This window comes from Suncus etruscus, chromosome 17 (assembly GCF_024139225.1).
Source record: "Suncus etruscus isolate mSunEtr1 chromosome 17, mSunEtr1.pri.cur, whole genome shotgun sequence".
In the NCBI taxonomy this organism is placed as follows: Eukaryota; Metazoa; Chordata; class Mammalia; order Eulipotyphla; family Soricidae; genus Suncus; species Suncus etruscus.
The window spans coordinates 39,911,057-39,934,029 of NC_064864.1; the positions used below are offsets into that span (position 1 = coordinate 39,911,057).

General features: G+C 39.8%; 1 protein-coding gene across 2 annotated transcripts; it reads left to right on the forward strand.

Annotated features, from left to right (window-relative positions):
* The first annotated feature begins 1,127 nt into the window (after window positions 1-1,127).
* On the forward strand, window positions 1,128-21,882 carry CCNJ (cyclin J). Of its 2 annotated transcripts, none has more exons than XM_049764395.1 (5): window positions 1,128-1,375; window positions 11,930-12,140; window positions 20,075-20,374; window positions 20,463-20,622; window positions 21,407-21,882. In XM_049764395.1, the coding sequence occupies exons 1-5, from the start codon at window positions 1,307-1,309 to the stop codon at window positions 21,816-21,818; spliced, it is 1,152 nt and encodes a 383-aa protein (XP_049620352.1). In that variant the 5' UTR covers window positions 1,128-1,306; the 3' UTR covers window positions 21,819-21,882. The 2 variants fall into 2 exon arrangements, with proteins under 2 accessions (XP_049620352.1, XP_049620353.1); XM_049764396.1 differs by having other exon boundaries at window positions 20,496-20,622.
* Window positions 21,883-22,973: the final 1,091 nt, after the last annotated feature.

Consider the following 22,973-nt stretch of genomic DNA (forward strand, 5'->3'; position numbering starts at 1 on the left):
GATTTCTGTTCATCCCACTTAAACACCGCCTTAATTGATGAAGGAGCATTTCCACAGTTTTGTTGTTTTCCTGATTGACACCCACAGATGGGTTAATCACATCCAATATGGATTTGACAAGCAAGCTCCCTTAGGCATGGTGCTTTTAACTCGCTTCCATCTGATCGCTTGGCTATGTGAAAGAAAAAAAAAAGCAAAGGTGCTAAAAAGGAGCAGGAGCTTAATGGATTTCTTAGAAGTTGATGTTGAGGTGGAATTTGCGAAGATAAGATTTTGGGTTTTTTTAGACAAAAGCACACCAGGGTGGCTTGATAATCCCACAGAGAAGCCCTAGTAGTTAGAGGACTGTGGTAGACAGAAACACTCGAGGCCTTGAAGAGAATTTGTTTAAAACTCCAAACTCCGAACTCCTCCGTTGGCATCTAGGAGCCTTTTCCTAGCAGGTGAGTGGCCTGACTGGTATGGTCAAGGCGATGAGGAGCAAAGTCCTTTTTCTCTTCCAGGCGTTCTCCTCAGACTTTTTCCCGCCCTTCTTGCGGGGCTTCGCGGCAAGGGGTAAGCCGGGGTCTAGAAGTCGTTTGGGGGGCTCCAAGAGCGTCGTGGGTCATCCCGGACCAGCCGAGCGTGAAGAAGCAGCAAGCAACCCGGGACGCCGCCACCGAACCGCCAGGCCCCGCCGCCGGGCGTTGCACCTGGGTCTGGAGCTAAAGCTGGGCCCGGCCCCGAGCGCTGATTGGTCGGCTCCGCCTGACCACGCTGTATCGCGAGTCCTGATTGGCCGGCTCTGCCTGACCCCGCTGTATCGCGAGACCCGATTGGCCGCGGCGAGGCCGCGTGGGGCCCGGCGCTGGCTTTGTACGCGGAACCTGCCTGCCGGTCCTTTAACAATGGGCGGCGCGAGCGGCCCGGCGCTGGGCCCGAGCTGAGGCGCTGAGTCTGGCGCCGTCCGTCCGTCCGTCCGTCCGTCCGTCCGCCTGCAAGCATGAGCGGGGCCGGCGCGCCCCGCAAGCCGGCGGCGGGACGGGGTCTGTGAGGGCAGAGGTCGGCGGGTAAGGGCCGGGCCTGCGGCTGGGTGCAGGGGGCCTGGGACCCCATCGGCCTTTTGTTCGCCCGGGCGCGTTGGGGACCCGCCGGAGGCGCCGCGAGCTCCGGTCTCTGCTCAGCGGGGGTTCTCGCGGCCGAGGCGGAGTCTGTGATCTCGGCTCCTCGCTCAGTCGGCGGGAGTATTCGAACCCGGGACACGCGCGGGAAACCCCCCAGCATCCATCCAGCCATCCAGCCATCCCCAAGGCAGCCGCCCGCGCCCATGGAGCTGGAGGCACAGTGGTGGCGGGGACAGCTGGCTGCGGACATCCACCAGGCGCTGCGCTACAAGGTAACGCGCCCGCCCTCCCGCTGTCTTCTCCCCCAGGCCCGTCTTGTATGCCTGTCCCCGTGCAGTGGGGGGCCCTCTCACAGGTGCACCCCCCCCCAAGAGCTACTAGGCCAGGAAAAAGCGACCTAGAGCGTGGGCTCCAAATGCATGACCTTCTGATGCCCAGGGAGGAGCCCCCAGAACCTGCGATTTCTTTGAGGTGGCTTTAGGGTGGGGCGTGGCAGTGGGTGGGTGTGACTCAGGTGGTTTCATTCATATAGGCCTGTCCCCGTGCTTAAGGGGGGGGGGTCCTCTCTCAAGTGCACCCCACTAGGAGCTGCTAGGCCAGAGAAAAGCGACTTAGCGCCTGGACTCTAGATGCCATGACCTTCTAATGCCCAGGGAGGAGCCCCCAGAACCTGCGATTTCTTTGAGGTGGCTTCGGGGTGGGGCATGGCAGTGGTGGGTGTGACTCAGGTGGTTTCTAGATGGCTGGGAATTAACCCTGTGTTTCTTTGAAAATGAAAAGATACAAGGTGCTTCCTCGTGTTTTTGGATTTGTGTATGTGTGTTAGTGTGTCTGATTGTCTGTCTCTCAGAACGGCCCTTCTTGGGCTGTAATTGCTTTTTTTTTTTTGGGGGGGGGTGCTGTTTTGGTTTTTGGATCACACCCGACAGCGCTCAGGGGTTACTCCTGGCTCTGGGCACAGAAATCGCTCCTGGCAGGCTCAAGGGATCATATAGGATGCCGGGATTCGAACCAATGACCTTTTGTATGCAAGGCAAACGCCTTACCTTCATGCTATCTCTCCTGCCCCTGTAATTGCTTTTGCAGGCAGCTGTCCTTCTGTCACGTTTGTCCGTAAATTTCCCCGTCTGAATCCTTGCTGTGAGTCTTTAGATAAGTTCCTTCATTTCCTGTTTCCGGATTTCCTAAATGAATAATGATAGAAGTCTTCCTATGATGAATAATGGGAGAATGTGCTCTATGAAACCATTGTACGGCGTAAAATAGTTAATACTTGTTCATGCGCTTAGGACAGTGCTTGCATATAATCAGCAATAAGAAAATTTGACTTTAGAGGTTCTGAGGGCTTGCACAGCAGGTAGGGCCTTTGCTTGTATGCGCGGCATCCCTTAGGGTCTCACAACACTGCCAGGAATCACTCCTGAGCACAGAGACTGGAGTAAACCCACAGCATTGCCCGGTGTGACCCAAAAACTAGAAAAAAAAGAAAATTTACTTTACTGTTCTCTTCCCTAGAAACCTAAGATTGGAGACTGCTCCAAATAAAATAAAATAAAATTGTGTGTGTGTGTGTGTGTACTTGTATATTGTTTGGAGAGGGGATTGTATTTTATTTAATTTTTTGTTAGGCTGAATGGATTATAAAACCTGATTCTGACTTAAATTGTTATAATTGTATCCTTGGTAGTGTGTTGGTTTCTATCCCTGAAATCATATATGATGGTCCCCAGAACCCTCAAAGAGTGATCCCTGAACATCATGGTGTGTTGGCCCTCCCCCCAAATTTTTTTATGCTATTTGTTAATTTTGACGGTCTCTTTCGGCACAATTGACTAAGATGCCATATGTATGACAGAAAAGACTTATGAAAAGTTGCATTTTGGGGGGGCCGGTGAGGTGGCGCGAGAGGTAAGGTGTCTGCCTTGCAAACGCTAGCCAAGGAAGGACCACGGTTCAATCCCCCGGCGTCCCATATGGTCCCCACAATCCAGGGGTAATTTCTGAGTGTTTAGCCAGGAGTAATCCCTGAGCATCAAACGGGTGTGGAACGAAAAAAAAATAAAAAAAAAAAAATAAAAAAAAACGAAAAAAAATTAAAACGGAAAAAAAAATTTAAAAAAAAAAAAGGAAAATTGCATTTTTTTACATTTTGAAATTACCCAGATACTTTGAATTTTTTTTCTTTTGAGATGTCATGATTCACTTTTTTTTTGGGGGGGGGGGCCACACCCGGCGTTGCTCAGGGGTTACTCCTGGCTGTCTGCTCAGAAATAGCTCCTGGCAGGCACGGGGGACCATATGGGACACCGGGATTCGAACCAACCACCTTTGGTCCTGGATCGGCTGCTTGCAAGGCAAACGCCGCTGTGCTATCTCTCCGGGCCCATCATGATTCACTTTTAAATGTTCTTTTTACTTTTTTTGTGGGTGGGGAGGTGCCCCTATCCAGCTGTGCTCAAGGATTACCACAGCCTCTGTGTTTATGTATTCCTCCTGGTGGGCTCGGAACCATATGAGGTGCTGTAGATTGAACCTGTGTTGGCCATGGGCCAGGCAAGCACCCTACCAACTTTGGCCCCAAAATCCAAAATGTTCTTTTCTAATATCAGTCTTTATCTTTCAATGTATGATAAATGTGATTTTATGTTAATGGTGTATATTTTGATACATCAGATTATATTAAAACATGTAACTAAAATATTTTTCTTGGTAATTTCAATAATTCTTTCATCTTATATTTTATGAGTTACTTTATTTATTTTTGTTTGTTTTTGTTTTGGGGGGGGGCTCACACTCAGTGGTGCTCAGGGGTTGCTCCTGGCTTTACGCTCATGAGTAGGCTGAGCTCCTGGCAGGCTAGGGAGACCATATGGGATGCCAGGAATTGAACTGGGTCCCTCCCGGGTCGGCTGCATGCAAGGCTGTGCTATCACTCTGGCCCCTTATAAGTAATTTTAATCCTAAGTGACCTGAAAGTTATAGTTGAGGGTAGAAATGGATGCCTTGAGTTTTTGTTTCATCTCGTCTCAGGAGATTTGTTGAATGTTTTGTTTTTTAGACTCTTGGGAAGATCCTAGGAGTAAAACACAACTGTCAGCAAAAGCTTCAGGATGAGATTCTAAAGCAGGGGTCTCAAACCCGGGGCCCCCGGGCCGTATGCGGCCCTCTGTACATCATTTTGTGGCCTACGGCCGGCCTTCAAATATCGCAGTATTCGCGATTATTCGCTTACCAAATAACGCAATAAAAATTGCATTAGTAAGAAAAAAATCGCATTAAACATTCGCATACCCCGAGCAGTTCCATTTAGGGTATGCAAATGTTTAATGCGATTTTTTGCGATTTTTTTCTTACTAATATGATTTTTTCATTGCGAATATTCGGTAAGCGAATAATCGTGAATACTTTGCGCCTAGTGCAGACGTCATTTCCGCTGCTCCTGCCCACTGTCCCTTGCATTATCGGAGGCCTAAGGGAGAGAAGTTTATTACAGAATTAGATTTTGTCATACTTTCATCATGACTTCATCAAAGCCTGCAGTGAAGAGAAAGATTGATGACGAGCACAGACAATTTCAGGAAACGTGGGAGATGCATTATTTCTTTGTTGAGCACAGGGGCATCCCCACATGTCTTATTTGCTCAGAGAAAGTTGCAGTACACAAGGAATACAACTTGAAACGCCATTATTCAACTAAACATTCTGAGGAATGTGCGAAAATATCAAGGAAATGAGAGAGCCAAGCGGGTTGCCAGTCTTAAAGCATGTCTAATGAGGCAACAACATTTCTTTAAGAAAGCAACCAAAGAGAATGTTGCAGCAGTCGAAGCTAGTTACATGTTAATGAGATGATTGCTAAGGCAGGGAAACCATTCCCAGAAGGAGAGTTTGTTAAAAAAAAAAAAAATGCATGTAACAGGCTGCAAGTATTATCTGTCCGGAAAAGAAAGGTCAGTTTAGCAAAATCAGCCTTTCTGCCAACACTGTGGCAGAGCGCATTTCTGACATGTCAAGTGACATTTATCATCAACTGTGTGAGAAAGCCAAATGTTGCTCTTGACGAGGGCACAGATATAACAGACATTGCACAGCTCACACAATTTATGTCTGTGGTGTTGATTGCAATTTTGAATTGACAGAGGAGCTGCTCACAATAATTCCAATGCATGGCCAGACCACTGCTAATGACATATTTCAGCATCTGTGTGATGCCATTGAGAATGCAGGTTTGCCATGGAAGAGGTTTGTTGGAATAATAACTGATGGAGCGCCATCAGTGATAGGGAGGAAAAATGGACTAATGGCACTTGTTCAAAAAAAAAACTTGAAGAGGAGGGTGTAGAGAAGGCTATTGCTCTTTACTGCATTATCCATCAGCAGGCCCTTTGCAGTATATGCCTGCCATGTGACAATGTGATGTCTGTTGTTGTGAAATGCATCAACCAAATCAGATCCAGGGCTTAAAGCACAGGAGGTTCCTTGCTTTTTTTTTTTTTTTTTTTTAGAGAAAATGGAGTCAGAATATGGAGATGTGCTCTATTTCACCGAGGTACATTGGCTCAGCAGGGGAAATGTCCTGAAAAGATTTTTTTAGTTGAGAGAAGTGAAAGCCTTCATGGTGAAGGATGGGAATGCTGTTTCTGAGTTGAGTGATCACAAATGGCTCATGGACTTAGCTTTTCTTGTTGACATCACACATAAGCTGAATGTACTAAACAAGATGTTACAAGGCCCAGGGCAGCTTATCAGTGCTGCCTATGACAACCTGAGAGCATGCTCCACAAAACTTGTGTGATGGAAAATCCCAGCTCTCAGACAAACCTTTGCCATTTCCCAGCATGCAAGGAACTTGTGGATGCAGGCATACCATTCAGTGGTGAGAAATATTTTGGTGCTATTTTTAAGCTAGAGAAAGAATTTGATCACAGATTTGCAGGCTTCAAAAAGCACAGAGCCACTTTCCAAATTTTTGTGGACCCCTTTTCCTTTGATGTGCAAGATGCCCCTCCTGTGCTTCAAATGGAGCTCATTGACCTGCAATGCAACTCTGATCTCAAAGCCAAGTTCAGGGAGATTAGTGGAAAAGCAGACATGCATGGGCAATTTTTGAGAGAATTGCCCCCCAGCTTTCCTGGCCTTTCCCGAATGTTCAAGCGCACCATGTGCCTTTTTGGGAGCACATTTTTGTCTGAAAAGTTATTCTCCACATTGAACTTCAATAAGTCAAAGTAATGGTGATCATCTTCAAGCCATACTGAGGGTCTCAACTGCTTCCTCTCTAAAGCCAAATGTGGTTCAGATTTGTGAGAAGAAGTGCTGTCAAGTCTCTGGCAGCAAGGAATAGTCAATAGATGACATGTTCAGAAGAACTGTTCATGTTTTCACTCAATGTTCTATTCATGTTCAGAAGAAATAATTAAACTGTTAATAATGATATTTGAGGACTTTTTTGTGAAATCTCTTATGCGGCCCTGCCTCACCCTTACTTTGCCTCCTACGGCCCCCAGGTAAATTGAGTTTGAGACCCCCGTTCTAAAGGAATGCCATTGAAATTTATCTTGAGCCACCTGTGATGTGCTGTTCTAAGTTGTCTCATACATACATATTCTCTCTTCATGGATGTTTTCAGGAGGCTTCTAGATAGGAGCAATGTTAATTTCATGAGACTATAAAGAAAACATCCCAGGTCGGAGAGATAGCATGGAGGCAAGGCGTTTGCCTTTCATGCAGAAGGATGGTGTTTCGAATTCCGGCATCCCATGTGGTCCCCTGTGCCTGCCAGGGGGCGATTTCTGAGCATAGAGCCCGGAGTAACCCTTGAGAGCTGCTAGGTGTGACCCAAAACCAAAAAAAAGAAAATATCCCATAAAATTATGCTTACACTAGGGGTCAGTGAGGTAGTATAGAACGTAAGTTTCTTCTTGCCTTGCACGTGGCCCACCGAGGTATAATTACCCAGTACCCTATATGTTCCCCAGAAACATGGAGTCAGAATTAAGCCCTTAGCAGCACCAGGGATGGCCCCCCAAAATAATAATAAAATATAAAAAAACTAGTGATAGTTCTTGGGGTGTTCCAGCTTTGTTTTGTCTTCATTTAAATTAGCTAGCATGTTTTAAAATAAATACCAATATTTTTAGCCATGTTTCCCAGTGAGTCTTTAAGACTTGTAGATAACTCTTCTAAAGCCTGTGCTGACTTTGTTCCTTTTGGCCCACCATAAACTGAGATTATATGTGGTCCCATGATGCTTTGTCATTATAAATATCCTAATACTCTATATATTAGTTTATTACCTATATGTACTTTCCTGCTTTTATCATTGGTACAGCATAGTGTCTACTATAATGGTATGTGTTCTTAACAAAGTTTAAAATTATAACTCAAGCTTCACTCTAAAGATCTACAGAAATGAAGAAGGAAAAATGTTCTTAGGGATTGCATAAGAAATTGGCACATTTCATTTATTTGAATGAGTTATTTTTATCTTCAAAAAAAACCACAGTTCTTACTTAGAGGGCACCTTTTTATTCCCCAATAACAGCTATTTATGTTTTTCTCACTTGTTTGATAACTGAAAATATAAAATGACGCATTAAAGCAGGGGAGATAACTCAAGTGGTAGTATACATGCTTGAGTCCCTGAATTCTATTCACCTCACTTCCTCGGGCCTCCAGCCAGGAGTACACTTGTGATCTTCAAACAACACTGAATTATTGAATCATATCAAACCTTCATTGGTAAACTTACATTTGCAAGAGGTGGTCTCTATTTTAAAAAAGACCCACTAATCTTACAACTTGTTAGTTTTCCTTCTTATCTTTTCTTTTCTTTTTTTTTTTTTTGTTGTTTTTTTTGTTTTGTTTTTGGGCTATACCCAGTGATACTCAGGGTTTACTCCTGGCTATGCACTCAGAAATAGCTCCTGGCATGGAGGACTATATGGGACCCTGGGGATCAAACCATGGTCCATCCTGGGTTAGCACATGGTGGCAAACGCTCTACCACTTGCACCATCGTTCTGGCCCCTTCCTTCATATCTTAAGTATAATGTGCATTTACTTAAAAAGATTTTGGACAGAATAAACTTTTAAATCTGTTTCCTATTACTTTAGAATCATTTTAGAAACTTTTTATAGTCACATCTTCTCTCGTGTTCTCTCTTTTTCAACATAGCAGCAACTAATTTATTTCCTATTTTTTTCATTTCAAGAATGGCATGCAAGTTAAGTTAAATCAATTATGACCTTTAAGGTTGTCTGTAGTCACTAAGCATAATTTTTTGGGTACTCATTCAAGTTGTTAAACATCAAGCTTTTTAATTCCACTGTTGCTATTAAAACAGTACTGCATATGCAACTAATATAATATTACAGCATGTGGGCCATTTGCCTTGCACACATCCAATTCAGGTTCCATCCTGCAACCCCAGTTGGTTATCCCCAAGTCCACCAGGATTAATTACTGAGTGAAGTACCAGGAATAAGGCCTGAATACAGGTTAGCTCCCTACCTCCCTACCTCCCTATCCCTCCAAAATAAAACAGTACTTTATAGTAATAATTAAATTAATAAGAGACCTTGATGGTTGTGGATGATGGTGGATGGAGGATGAGGCCTTTCTCGGCCAGCCCGGACACCTGCATCCCGTTCTAGCCTCTGGGTCTGCGGGTTCAAGGTAGCAGTGAGGAAATGATCCAGAGCAGTCAGTAGAAGTCAGGAGATAACAAGCTTTATTAATAAGGCCCTAACCACCATGTGTGGCGTCTATGCTACCCTTTTAAGCAGGCTCCATAAGCTGCTCTGTACCTAAACCTGTTTCTTATCCCTCCATGCTGCCAACTCCTCCTTCCCCTTCTTGCTGAATCCCCTTACACCCCTCAGGCAACCCCTTTGTTACCTTTCATAGACCCCTCCCAGAAATGAGCTGGTCTTACCATCAGGTAAGATTAACAGTTTGCCCTGGAAGGGGGTGACATATTTCACTATCTTTTTTTTTTTTTAACTTTATTGATTGGTTGGTTTTTGAGCCACACCTGGCAGTGCTCAGGGGTTACTCCTGGCTCTGCACTCAGAAATCACCCCTGGCAGGCTGGGGGACCATATGGGATGATGGGAATCCAACCAGGTCCCTCCCTGGTGAGCCGCATGCAACGCAAACACCCTACCATTGTGCTATCTCTCTGGCTCCATCGACTACCGTAAATGTAGGTAAATTCTTTCAATCTCAGGTTATTAAGTTCAAGGGAGTCTTATAATGTATATTTCTTAATTGCCCTCTAAAAGGCTATGTAAGTGTGATAAATAATGAGTTTTCCTATACTTGCTCTTGATAATAAGCAAAATATGAAGTTTAATGTGACAAGTGAAAGTATAATTCTTCAAATTGTAATGAAATGAAACTTTTTAAAAATATTTTTGGCCTTGTTTTATTTGGCCATGAACTATGCATTTATTGACTTTAAAATTATTTTACTTTTTAAGGTTTAAAAAAAATGGGGGGGCCAGAGTGGTAGCGCAAGTGGTAAGGCATTTGCCTTGCACGTGCTAACCTAGGATGGGGACTGTGGTTCAATCCCCCAGGATCCCATATAGTCCCCCAAGCCAGGAGCTATTTCTGAGTGCATAGCCAGGAGTAACCTTTGAGCGTCATTGGGTGTGGCCCAAAAACCAAAAAAAAAAAAAAAATTACTTTTGATGTTGAGATTGTCATCTTCTGACGTGAGGCTACATAATAAATTATTTTCCTATGCATTTGAAAATTGTATCAAATTCATTTATTCTCTAATTTAAGGCTATAATTTAAAATAGATTTCTAATCCAAGAGAAAGGAATGTCTTTCTATATTTGCAACTCTTTCATACTCTTGTGTAGTTGGGGCAGGGGTACACCCAGCAGTTCTCCAGTTCTCAGGTGTTTCTTATGGCTTGGTGTTCAAAGTGAACTATAAGTCAGTTCCCTCAGGGACCCTATGGTACAGAGATGAAACCAAGTCTAAGGTATGCAGAGTATGCCCTAGTATCCTACAGTACTCTCAGCCAATGCCTTACAGGAGTCTTCAAACTACGGCCTGTGGGCCACATATTGTATTTATTCCCATTTTGTTTCTTTACTTCTAAATAAGATATATGCAGTATGCATAGAAATTTGTTCATAATTTTTGCTTTTACTATAATCTGGCCCTCCAACAGTCTGAAGGACAGTGAACTGGCCCCCTGTTTAAAAAGTTTGAGGACCCCCCTGCCTTAGACCTTTGGAGTTTTGAGTACTCTTTCCTATTTATTTTATTAACTATGATTAAATATTCATGTTTATTCATAAATATTCATATTAAGAATTAGTGTGTATGGGACATTTTGTTTTCTAACTGCAATTAGTATATAAATTTGTTAAAACTTAGTATTTGAATTATGCTGATTTAGATTTAGAACCTTTATTTTTTTCTTTTAGTCACTGTGAATTATGATTTTTCAATGCTGTCAGTGATAAGGTTTCATGTATACAACATTCCAGCATCATATCATTGCCCCACCCCCACCAGATATCTATTTCAGGCCACTATTGTAGGGGGATCCTCTCACCCCCCCAATCACTCTCCCCTCAACTCCCCCACCTGCCACATCTCACTGCCATGGTAAACTCACTTATGTAAACCAGTTTTTAGGTTCTGTTGCATTTGGTCTTTTGCTTTATTCTAATATGCTGCTTTATATTCCACATAAGAGATATTTCTCTATCCTATACTGATTGTCTTTACTCAGCATAATACCCTCTATCCAGTAGGACCTTTCCATGTTATACTATATTCTGGAGGTGTCTTAATATTGGAGGCTTTTCAACTCTATAAAACAAGTTTATAGAATGTAATTTTGATTTTAAATGGTAATGGAAAAAACTTCAGATACATGAAATTCTGATGGCAAAGGAGATATAAAATTGCTTAAAGAGAAATAGGCTTAGACTCATAAATGATGGATTTATATCATTCTCTATCTTCCATATTTATGTGAATATGACAACTAATAAGCAGCATAGTAGAAGCATAGCATCCCTGTGTGTGTATGTATGAACAAGCACTAGTGCATTACATGCCCAATATCTGATAGGTTATTGTTAAGGGTATTTTCCTGAAACACATGATAAAGAAAATAGTATTTCCCTCTTTAAAATATGCTAGAATAGAGCCAGAGTGATACCATAGCAGGCAAGATGTATATTTTGCTCACATCCTACACAAGTTTAATCTCTAGTACCCAGAGCACTGCCAGGAGCACAATCAGGAGTGATCCCTAAGTACATACAATCAGTGATCCCTAAGCACAATAAGAGTAGCTCTCCTCCACACAAAAAAATATATACATACATATATATATACACATATATATATATGTTGCTAGAATATATTCTTTCTATAGTGAAAAAATGTATATGTGATTATAATTTTCCATATTAAGAACAGGAGAAAATGGGATCAGAGTAATAGCACGCTGGTAGGGCAATTGCCTCTCTTGCAGCTAACCCAAGTTCAACTCCTGGCATCTCACATGGCTCCTCCGTGCCTGCCAGGTGTAATTTTTGAGCACAGAGCCAGGAATAGCCCGAGTGTAGTCAAGTGTGGCCCGAAACCATAACAAAAACAGGAGAAAAGTTTTGTTTTTAAATAAAATAATTTCTCTTTCCTCTCAACTTTCGTTTTTGTGCTTCACTGAAGGTATGCTTTAGATAACTTGTATTACTAATCTATTGAGATGATATTCTTGTATTGTGGAGATACTTTTTTTTTTTTACATTTTATGTTAGATTAAAAATAATTTTTCTTGATTTAGGAGCTGAAGTTGCCCTCTTACAAAGGCCAGTCCCCTCAACTAAGTCTCAGAAGGTATTTTGCTGACTTGATTGCTATAGTAAGCAATCGCTTCACTCTTTGCCCTTCTGCCCGACATCTTGCTGTCTATTTGCTGGACCTGTTTATGGATCGCTATGACATCTCCATCCAGCAGCTGCATTTAGTTGCACTTTCCTGTCTGCTTCTAGCAAGTAAGTATGACCGGAAATGTTCGTGTTTTATAGTAAGTTTATGCAGAACTTAGTAAAATATTTTCAGATTTCTTAGTAGTTTCAGAAAGCTTATGTTGAAAGTGTTCTTACTTAGCATAATAGTTCTTTAGTAGACATTAAAAAATGACTCACAGATCTTTTAAAAAACATATATACCTACAGCGGGGTGCATGCTTTGCATACAGAAGGCCCAAGTTTGATCCCTGATACCACATGGTCCCCAAGTATATTACCAAATAGAATGCAAAATAAATTGTTTTTGTTTTTGTTTTTGGGTTACACCCGGCAGCACTCAGGAGTTACTCCTGGCTCTACACTCAGAAATCGCACCTGGCAGGCGTGGGGGACCATATGGGATGCCGGGATTCAAACCACCGTCCTTCTGCATATAAGCCCTACCGCTGTGCCCGGCCCCAAATTTTTTTTAATTAAAATTAAAAAAGATGTGTAAGTTCCCCTTTCTTATTCTGACATAGATGCCTGTACTACTTCAGCTTTTGTGATAGGCTCTACTTTATGTGACCCAGGCATAATTTAAGCTTCTTTAAAGCTCCTAAGGTAATTTCAGAATATCTTTCCAATTAAGAACCACTGTCTTAAAGCAGTGGTTCTCAACCAACTTTAAGTTTCTCTCCACCAGGACATACGTAGTATTTGAGGACAGATTTTGTTCATTGTCACATTCTAGAGAAATGCTACTAGCATCTAGTGAGTGAAGCCAGGGTCCTGCACAGAATATATCCTATCACAACAAAAAAAATTAAATGGTTCAAAATGTTCCTGGGAATGTGATTTAGTCAGTGATAGAGAACTTGCTTTATATCTTTTTTGGCACTGCAAAAGGAGGTGATGTTGAAAACTGAATGATAACCAAACTACATAATCATTGAAGTACTTGTGGCAAATTTTGATGGGGAAAGGAATACAGTCATGTGAAGTTGTTTGTGTGTGTTTGTGTGCGTGTGTTAGTATTACTAGGATAGTTAAAAGACCAGAACAATAGCGCAGTGGGTAGGATGTTTGTCTTGAATCTAGCCTACTAAGATTCAATCCCCAGCATCCCATATGATCCTCCAAGTACTGCCAGCAGTAATTCCTGAGCACTGCCAGGTGTGCCCCCCACCCCCCAAAAAAAACAACAAAATTCTTATGTGGTGGCGATGGTTTTGTAGTGAAATATTTGTAGTGAAATAGTGAAAAATGTATTGTTAGAATGCTTTCTACTGGTTACATAATGAGTTGGCTTAATGAACTAACAGTTCATTGCTACAAATGTGAAAACATTTGTTTATTCACAAAGCACAACTACAAAGTAGGCTGCAAGGCCTAATCAGAAAAAAATCATTATTTATATCATGTGCAGAATAATATATTCTTGGGCCTTTGGTTTCTCTTTTTCTTAACATCTCTCTAATATACTTTCTCATTGTTAGTTTTTAGTATGGTAGCTGAAGCAAAAGTGCTTATAAAAAGAATTGAAATTGAGTAATGTGAAAAATTACCTCTTTTAGTAATGTTATTCTTTTACTAACGTTAATAAAATATTTTATTAACGTGAGAGGATTTTATTTTATAGTCAAGTATCTGTGTTGTTAAAATAGAAATTTAAGCCCCTCTTCAAAGTATAGTGTAGGAATCAGAACTGTTTTCTCCTCAGCTATGACTTGGGGCTTTGGGATCCAATCTAACTACCTCTAAGAAACATTGCCCCTTCTACACTATCACTAGATACCTGCTTCACAGTAAACCTAAAATAAAAAGTAGAACTGTGTGATACTAATTTCTCTTTATGTTTTCTTTTCCTATTCTTAGTCTTCATTTGTTCCTTTGGCCTCAATTACTGTTGTCTCCTCGATGATAGTTAGTTACTAAGTGGTATGTTATCTAAAATTCTTTGTGGACTATCTAAGTACAAATAAAACACTATTGATAGCTCTTCTACTTGTAATTAAGGTGGAATCTTAATTAAGATTAAGATTAAGTGGTCTGAGCCTAACCACTTTTTAGTCTCATCTTTTCAACCTACCCCCATGTACCTTGTGCCAAATTCTTATCAGAATACTATCCATTTCCTGAATATCTACATTTCTCCTTTAGCCTATTGTCCTCTAAGATCCAGACACATCACCTGCTTCTCTCCCTTCTATCCAGAAAGACAGACAGGTAATGCTTATACATTTATCCTTTTACCATTAAGGTTTTGTCTCCTAAGTAATCACTCACAGAATTCTGTTTTATATCTGACAATGAAGGTTTATTAACTTGTATAGAATGGAAAAATCCACACATAATGTACCACATATGAAAATTCACAACTAGAGTGGTCTTATGCTACAGAATTTGCTTATTGTCGGATCAGTTTATAGGGAGACAGTATAGACTAAGCACATAAATTTGGTCATATCTAAAACCAGATATGAGGTCATTATGAAAAAACACTTTGCTGCTTTTGTCATTGCTACATTTAATACTACCAAGACCCACTTGCTCTTCCGTACCTCTGAATTTTTGAAGTGTGATATAGTCCACATCCGCACGGTAAATTCTTTGTAGATTAAAAGTATGCATGGTGAAGGGTCCCTTCATTGACTGCCTTACATTTGTAATAAAGTTTACCATAGTAACTTTGTAAATTAGAGGTGAAAAACTATTTTCATGAATCACATATTATTACTAAAATTCATGAGAATAAGAATTCTGGTGTTTGGCATTGCTGCCAAATTCCTTTAATTTATAAAAATGTGGGAAAGAATACTTTGTGCACCATCTTAGGTTTGTTTCGAATTATTTTTTCTTTTGTTCTACAATTTAAGGTCATTTTATCGGAAATTATTTTATCTACTCTGATAGTAATCATCTATTTACTATTGCCTAGTTTTCCAGGAACAGTGCTTTAGGATGGTGGTTCAAATAAAACATGTTTATCACCAATTAAAGGCCAAATACCTCCTCATTTTGTTCTAACTCTTCCTGGCCTAGAGAGTGTTGCCTTACATTTTTCTTTTTTCCCTGAAGAGTAAGAAAGTGTGAAAGTGTTAATTAGGTTGCCTCCCCACCATCACCACCAGCACCCCAACCACCCCACCCCCACCCCCGCACCCCCCACCCCCCCCCCTACCCCCCCCCCCCCGGTGTCCCCAAGTCAGCTTTTCCCAAGCAGTGGTAAAAGAATTTCAGCTATCAGTTGTACTCTAGGGTCATTGATCAGAGATTGGCCACAATCTCTTCTCCCTTCAGCCTGCAGTTATACTACTATAGATGTGCTTAGTATGCTAAAAACTAGTCGTCTGTTTCCAGTATCTGATACTGGTTTTAAACTTTCGGTATTTCTTACATTCTTATACCCATACCTTATGTTTGGATACGAGGGTCAGTTATCGATTTATGTAGTAAGTTATATTTAAATCATGCTTCTATCGTAGAACTATTGAATTCTTTGTCTCCTTCCCCTAGTGACTAGTGACCTAGTGTATGTATAAACTGAAAAGTAAGAAAGAGCTTATAATTGACAGGACTGGTTGACAGATTCCAGTCATAAAAAGAGTAGGAGGATGCTATTACTATTTGGCCAAAGATTGAATATAATGGGGCATAACGGTAGGGCATTTGCCTTGCATGCAGCAGATCCAGGATGGACAGTGGTTTGAATTCCGGCATTCCATATGGTCCCCAGTGGCTGCCAGGAGTGATTTCTGAGCACAGCCTGAGCACCACCGGGTGTGACCCAAAAACAAAAAAAGATTGAACATAACTTGTAAAGGTATTAATGTATATTAAGTAAGAAAGATTATATCTGATCTCTGAATGGAGAAAAGCAGTTCAAAGTCATTTACATATTTTGTACTTGCAGGCTCTCACTATACTGTGTGCCAGTGGTTAAATAATTTTTTTTCACTGACTAGGAAATTTCTGCAGAGCAGCAATTGAAAACCTTTGATTTAAAGCATTTGATAGCAGTGGATTGCCTAGACTTGAATAGCAGCAGGAATTTCAGCCACCTTTGCATCACCAGGAGCGATTTCTAGTGCATAGCCAAGAGTAGGCCCCTGAGTGTCACCTCCTGTGGCCCAAAAACAAAACGGAAAAAAAGAAAAGAAAATATTTAGCATTTTAGTGATTAGTTCTCTATTACCTTTCACTCTAACCCTAAAGTTTGACTCATTTTAGAAAAAAATCAGATTTACCCTAGGATATTCTAAAATTTCAACTCTTTGACATGTAAATCTTTTCTTGATTTCTATGATCAGTTTTGAAACTATAGAGAATATAGGGCAGCCTTGGAGATGAAGCTTTTGATTATTTGCTCAAAGTTTTATGTAACTAAGAAATAATCTTGAAGTTTGTGGGGCTAGAGTACAAGTCAGACATTTGTTTTGCATGTGATTGACTCAGGTTCAATTCCTGGCATCCCCGTATGGTCTCCTGAGCATCTCTAGGTGTGGCCCCTCTCATCAAAAAAAAAAATATTTTGAAGTTCAAATAAATTGAAGTAAGATTGTAGACTATAATAATTTAACAAAAGTTAACAAGGGCCAGAGGTTATCACAGTGATAGGGCATTTGCATATGACCTACCCAGATTCAATCTCCAGCATTTCATATGTTCCCCCAAGAACTCCCAGGAATAATTCTTGAGTGCAGAATTAAATAGTGAATTATGCTATGTTAATTTCTTTTAAAGGTTAGCAACCAGGCTAAAACTAAGGCCATTAATTTGTATACTATCCTTTGAAGTTTATGGCCAGTATTGCAGCTGCTGCACAAATGCAGAGCACTTTGAATATTGAAGACTCTTATGATTCATCAAAAAAGACTGAATTTAAGTTCTATGTCATTTTTCTATTGCAGAATTCCATTCTGTTATACTGAGAACAGTGGGTTCTTTTCCTATATGTAGTAATGGTGCTGGGTGACTTTCAAAAGAGTACTTCAGTACTTCTAGCTGCAATTGGCAAAACTTTTGAAATTTCTTGACATGTTCTGGGAATAGCTATCTAAATTTGGGGGGGGGGGTATTGGGCCACACCTGGTGACACTTAAGGGTTGCTCCTGGCTATGCGCTCAAAAATCGCTCCTGGCTTAAGGGACCATATGGGATGCTGGAAATTGAACCGAGGTCCGTCAGGGTCAGCTGCTTGCAAGGCAAATGCCCTACAGTGCACTATCGCTCCCGCCTCACTATCTAAATTTTTAAAATCTGATTTTTTTAAATCAACTTCTAAAACCATCAATATTTAATTAAGAATAGTTTATGTTTAAAAGTTAAAGCATATAGAGAAAGAGAAATTCTAAGAATCTTTGGATTCATTCTTAAATTCATTAAGTCATGAGCATAGTATCTCCCAGCATAGATTTTTACCCGTTTCTGTTCCCTAGCAAAGATTAAAGTGATCGTAATGCTTCTTTCCCAGCCTTAGGTAGGCAGGTGGACTTAAAAAGATCTCACTGCCTTCAATACACTGATCACTTTATGTAGTTGATTTATAATACATGAGTGGTTTGACTCACTATAATAATAAAACTACCATTTATTGTTGGGAACTTCTGTATGTATTATAAGACCATCTGAAAGAGGAAATTCACTGGGAAATTCGTTTGTCCAGCTTTGGCAATCTTTCTGACTCTTTTAATGATAAAAGGATTGTATTTTATTTGACATACCTTTGGTTTATAACATTATAGAAGTTTCAGATTATCTTTATTCATCATCTGTGTATACTAGAGTATAAATAAACATCACAAAGTCTAGTCTTTATCTAGATGTTCTTTCCTTCTCCTCCCATAACCACTATTTTGATACTAGAATCTTAGGAGTTGTTTTTCTTATAACTCTTTAAGTGTAAAATAAAATCACAAAATTTCCAAGGAATATCTTTCAATGTATTTTCTTTTTTTTTTTTTTTTTTTTTTTTTTTTTTTTTGGGTTTTTGGGCCACACCCTGTGATGCTCAGGGGTTACTCCTGGTTATGCGCTCAGAAGTTGCTCCTGGCTTCTTGGGGGACCATATGGGACGCCGGGGGATCGAACCGTGGTCCGTCCTAGGCTAGCGCAGGCAAGGCAGGCAGGCACCTTACCTCCAGAGCCACCACCCGGCCCTCACTGTATTTTCAAGTATAGGAAATAATGAAATCATTTTACATAGGAATATGTAATATAGTCTAACATCTTAATTTTGAAAAAGTATAAGGATTAAAAGAAAAAATGCAAGCTAATAGTATTTCAGGGCAAGGCCTCCCAATCAGATGTTTCTATGGTTAGTCTTACTAATACTCAAATGGGTTGAGCAGGCCTTGAAGGCTGTTAATTCTTGGACCTACCTCAGGCCTGGTGATGCTGGTGACCCAGCTATTTCCATAACCCTCATATGACTGTTGTAAACTTTTTTCTTTTTTGAATACACAGAATGTTTAATAAGATAATATTACTACCTACACTTTACATATGCAATGTTACTGTCATACATCTACCATCAAAATATTCATGTCTCCATCACTATCCCTTAGCTTCTTTCACATTGGTTTCCACCCTCCCTGTTCCCACTCCCTATTCTCATTTGACAAACTCAGTTCTTTGGATAAAGTGTGAGGGTTTTTCATTGGTCATTGTTTATTCCTTTGTTTTTTTATGTTCTACATTTGTGTGAAATTTTGTTTGTTTAGAGAAGTTTCCATACTGTTTTTAGTGTGGACTGATTTACATTCCCTTTCATGACAGTGATGATTGAGTTTCCTTTTTTATGTCATCCCACCAGCACTGATTGTTTCTGAACTTTTTGTTAGATATTAGTGTAGATATTTTAGTTAAATTTTTTACACGGTTACAAAGTTATTCACGATTGAGTTTCAGTCTATCCAATACCCATCCCCTCACCAGAATGTATAAAATAAAATTTTTAACAAAACATGGTTTGTGACAAGTAGGTATTAGGTATTCAATTAATGTAAACTTCTTCATTCCCTCTTTTTAATTTAAGGAAGGACACCAAAATTGGTTATTTTTGCTTCCATTTGCTAGATTGATTAGTAATTAGGTTTTTATCCAATGAAATTATTTTAAACCTTTATGAGGAGGTAAAAGGGTTTAACTTTTTCTGAGTACTATAACCTGGGGGCAGATACCAATGATACTTGACAACAACTCCTTGGTTCTATTGCTGAATCTGGAAATGCCTATGAATAGTCAGTATTAGTCCATTTTCACCACCTATAAGTCCTAGAAATATCTAAAATAGTTCTTGATATGATTTTGTTACGATGGTAAAATAACTTGTGCATGATCTATAGAAAAATCTTAGACGTACAGGAGAGAATTTTATTCATCAGTATTTCTTTAAACGAGTTCATAATGAAGTTCATTTATTAGATTGTCTTTTGCCAGAGGAATATGAAAGTGAATATAAGTGGATATCTTTCTTTAGCTAGGTGTTTGTTTTGAATGAGAGTGCTTGAGCTAGATATTTACCCAGTTTCCCTCCCCTACCCAGTCCTCTCAGTCTGTTTCTCTCTAGAATTGAGATAGTGCTAAAATCATGCTAAGAAGATCGCTTGAATGTTAGCTGTTTTTAATTCAATAACTGACAAAATTATTTGTATTTTTTCCTATTTTAATAATATATTTTCTTCCACCTATCACAAACTACCTGCTGGAAGAGATTTCCTAAAAAGACTGAAACGGTTGAGATTTGAGTTATTTTTCATAGGCATTTATAAAATATTAAAAAGTACTGAAAAATATAAAAAGTACTGAAAAAAAAAGTGCAAATATGTGCACCCATGACTCTAACAGTTATATTTGCCAAAGGTGGGGAAAATAAGATGTTTGGATCTAAATCATTGTAGTTAGCACATTTCACTAACTAGACCAAAGTGATCATTTGTCTAACACTTTTCTCTGTTTCCTTTTTATTTTACAAGGTAAATTTGAAGAAAAAGAAGATAGTGTGCCTAAGCTGGAGCAGCTCAATAGCCTAGGTTGTATGACTAATATGAATCTAGTATTAACAAAACAGAATTTGCTACATATGGAACTATTGCTATTAGAAACCTTTCAGTGGAACCTCTGCCTTCCAACTGCTGCCCATTTCATTGAGTATTATCTCTCCGAAGCAGTACATGAAACAGATCTTCATGATGGCTGGCCAATGATTTGCTTGGAAAAAACTAAGCTCTACATGGCCAAATATGCAGATTATTTTCTGGAAGTATCTTTGCAAGGTGAGTAGTGGTGGATGCCATAAAGTGGCTTATGACCTTATAACTTAATATATTCTGTTCCTTAAGTTCATTTTTGATGTCTCCACAGATTATGCCTTTCTAAATTATGCACCTTCTTTAGTAGCTGCTGCATGTGTGGCTTCTTCAAGAATTATTCTTCGTCTTTCTCCAACGTGGCCTACAAGACTGCATCGTCTTACTGCTTACTCCTGGGATTTCTTAGTACAGTGCATTGAACGGCTGTTGGTGTAAGTCTTCTCTTAACGTTTATTATTTTTTGTGAATTTTTTAAATGATTTAATTTTTCTGTAATGGTGACCTAAAACAACTCCTCAAGGCCACAAAAGTTAAAGAAGACTTGCGCTGATAGCTGCTTGCTACCATACAAAAGCCTCTCTATGAGCAATATTCTGCAGAAGGGTGTTTGTTGGCTATTACCCAAGAAGAGCCTGTTATTGACAGTGTGATGCTGAGTTAATGATAGGAAAAGGAGCTGTTTGTTGAGCATGACTCTGAAATGAGTTCATTTCAGAACAGCCTCATTCCTATTTCCATATCTTTCAACTGTGGGAATACTGGATGTTATCAAAGTGGAACTTACATACTTATTGTGGATATATCTCTTAAATTGGAAACAACCTTAAAACTACTAGTAGCCAAAGGACAGGAGTGATAGTACAGCAAATAGAACATTTGTCTTGCATGCAGCTGACCCAAGTTTGATTCCCCAGCATCCCATAACGTCCCCTGAACTTTCCTGGAGTAATCCTGGAGCACAGATCCAGGAGTAAGCCCTGAACTCTTTCAAATGTGGCCTAAAAACCAACAGAAACTACTAGCAGCCAGTTCCCAAGGTTTATACAAAGGGAAGGAGCTTTTAGAAGGATGAGTAAGTTCTTGTTGAAATGGTGCTAATTATACTTTGGCAGTGGGGGCAGACCATTCAATCAACTGTAGAGGATTGGGATAGCATAGGATTTTGTGAATTTTCTCAAGTAATATAATTAACAGTTTACATTTTCTATATCGCAGTGCTCATGATAATGATGTGAAAGAAGCAAACAAACAGAGAGGACAGGCAGGACCTCAACCAGCACAACTCAGTGTGTTCCAGACAGCATCCCAGCCCTCAAGACCAGTTCACTTTCAGCAACCTCAGTATCTCCATCAAACCCATCAGACCTCATTGCAATACCGCCTTCCTGTGTCAGATCAACCAACTTGTCAACAGATTGTATCGACCACACACACCTCATCTTATACACTACAGACATGTCCTGCTGGCTTCCAAACTAGTGTTCAGGGCCTTGGGCATGTGCAGACTGGTGTTGGGATGTCACTGGCAATACCAGTAGAAGTTAAACCTTGTCTTAGTGTTTCTTATAACCGGAGTTATCAAATAAATGAGCATTACCCTTGCATTACTCCATGCTTTGAAAGGTGATTATATGCAAGGACTTGCCTAACTCAGACAGCTTTGTGACTTGAAACTCTGAGGTAAGCTTTTTGTCAACTTCTCTTCAAAAAGAATGGAATCCAAAGAGTATCTTTGGAATTCTTCAGATACCAACACCAAGAATACTGTCTTTCAAAGCATCGTGTTTTACTTGGAAGAATTAACTATACACTGCCAACAGTTTTAACAGTGTTTATTTCAAATCCTGATATAACTATTCCATATATATCCATATATATAAAGAATTTTCAAGCCCCAGTTAATGGTCCAATATTTCAAAACTACACAGTACATCAGAAAATTTGGACAGACTCCAATTTGCTGTTTTGAGATTTTACCTATGGTGGGATCTGGGCATAATATTAATACATCATAGACTAATATTTCTGTGGACTTGCCAAGCATTCTTTTTATGAAGGAAATTTACAGTATTAATTTTTGAAGAGCCTTTTTCTTATATTCTGCAGTCTTGAATTTTTTTTGATCTACAAATGAACTTTTGATTAAGTATAAACTCATAATTGCTATAACAGTCTGTGCAGTTAAAATTTTTACAGATTCTGTATTCTTCTTACAAATAATAGAGGTATCTGGATTTACGTACTAAAATTAAGAGTGAGGTAATAGATCTCAAAATCATGGTCATGAATTTTTGTTTCTTCCCTAAGTAATGAACCTCAAATCTATAGACTTAAACTCATTTAACTCAGGGAATTTTTACTACTTACAAACACTTAACTGTAATGCAACATGCTTTGGGAGTGTTATAGAATGAACTACCTTTATAACATAGGTTAAAATACTCCTAGGTTATTTTCAGGTTAAAACAATTGTAGCTTACGGCGAATGACACGGTGTTTCCTGTCATTTGCATGCATACACAGGTTTTTGCATCAATGCAAAATCATTGACTTATACAAATATTTTATACTGCTCAAAAAAGTTTTTGCAAGAGAAGGTATAACTTTAAAATGTCAATACTAGAAAAAATTTCTGTAGAGATTTTTTTTTTTTGGAGTGGAGTGTGGCCAGGTAGTTCTCAGGTTGTGCTAGAGCAGCACCTTGCTATGTGGAATACAGGTTTTAAAAGTAACCTTTGAATCCATCTAGTCAATTTAGACAGGCAAAGGTACTGTTACTAAA

Bases quoted from the DNA above. Each gene is read 5' to 3' on its own strand.
- CCNJ (XM_049764395.1), top strand. From the start codon at position 1,307: ATGGAGCTGGAGGCACAGTGGTGGCGGGGACAGCTGGCTGCGGACATC. The intron at 20,375-20,462 runs GTGAGTAGTGGT...ATGTCTCCACAG, and splicing joins TCTGGAAGTATCTTTGCAAG to ATTATGCCTTTCTAAATTAT. The intron at 20,623-21,406 runs GTAAGTCTTCTC...TCTATATCGCAG, and splicing joins TGCATTGAACGGCTGTTGGT to TGCTCATGATAATGATGTGA.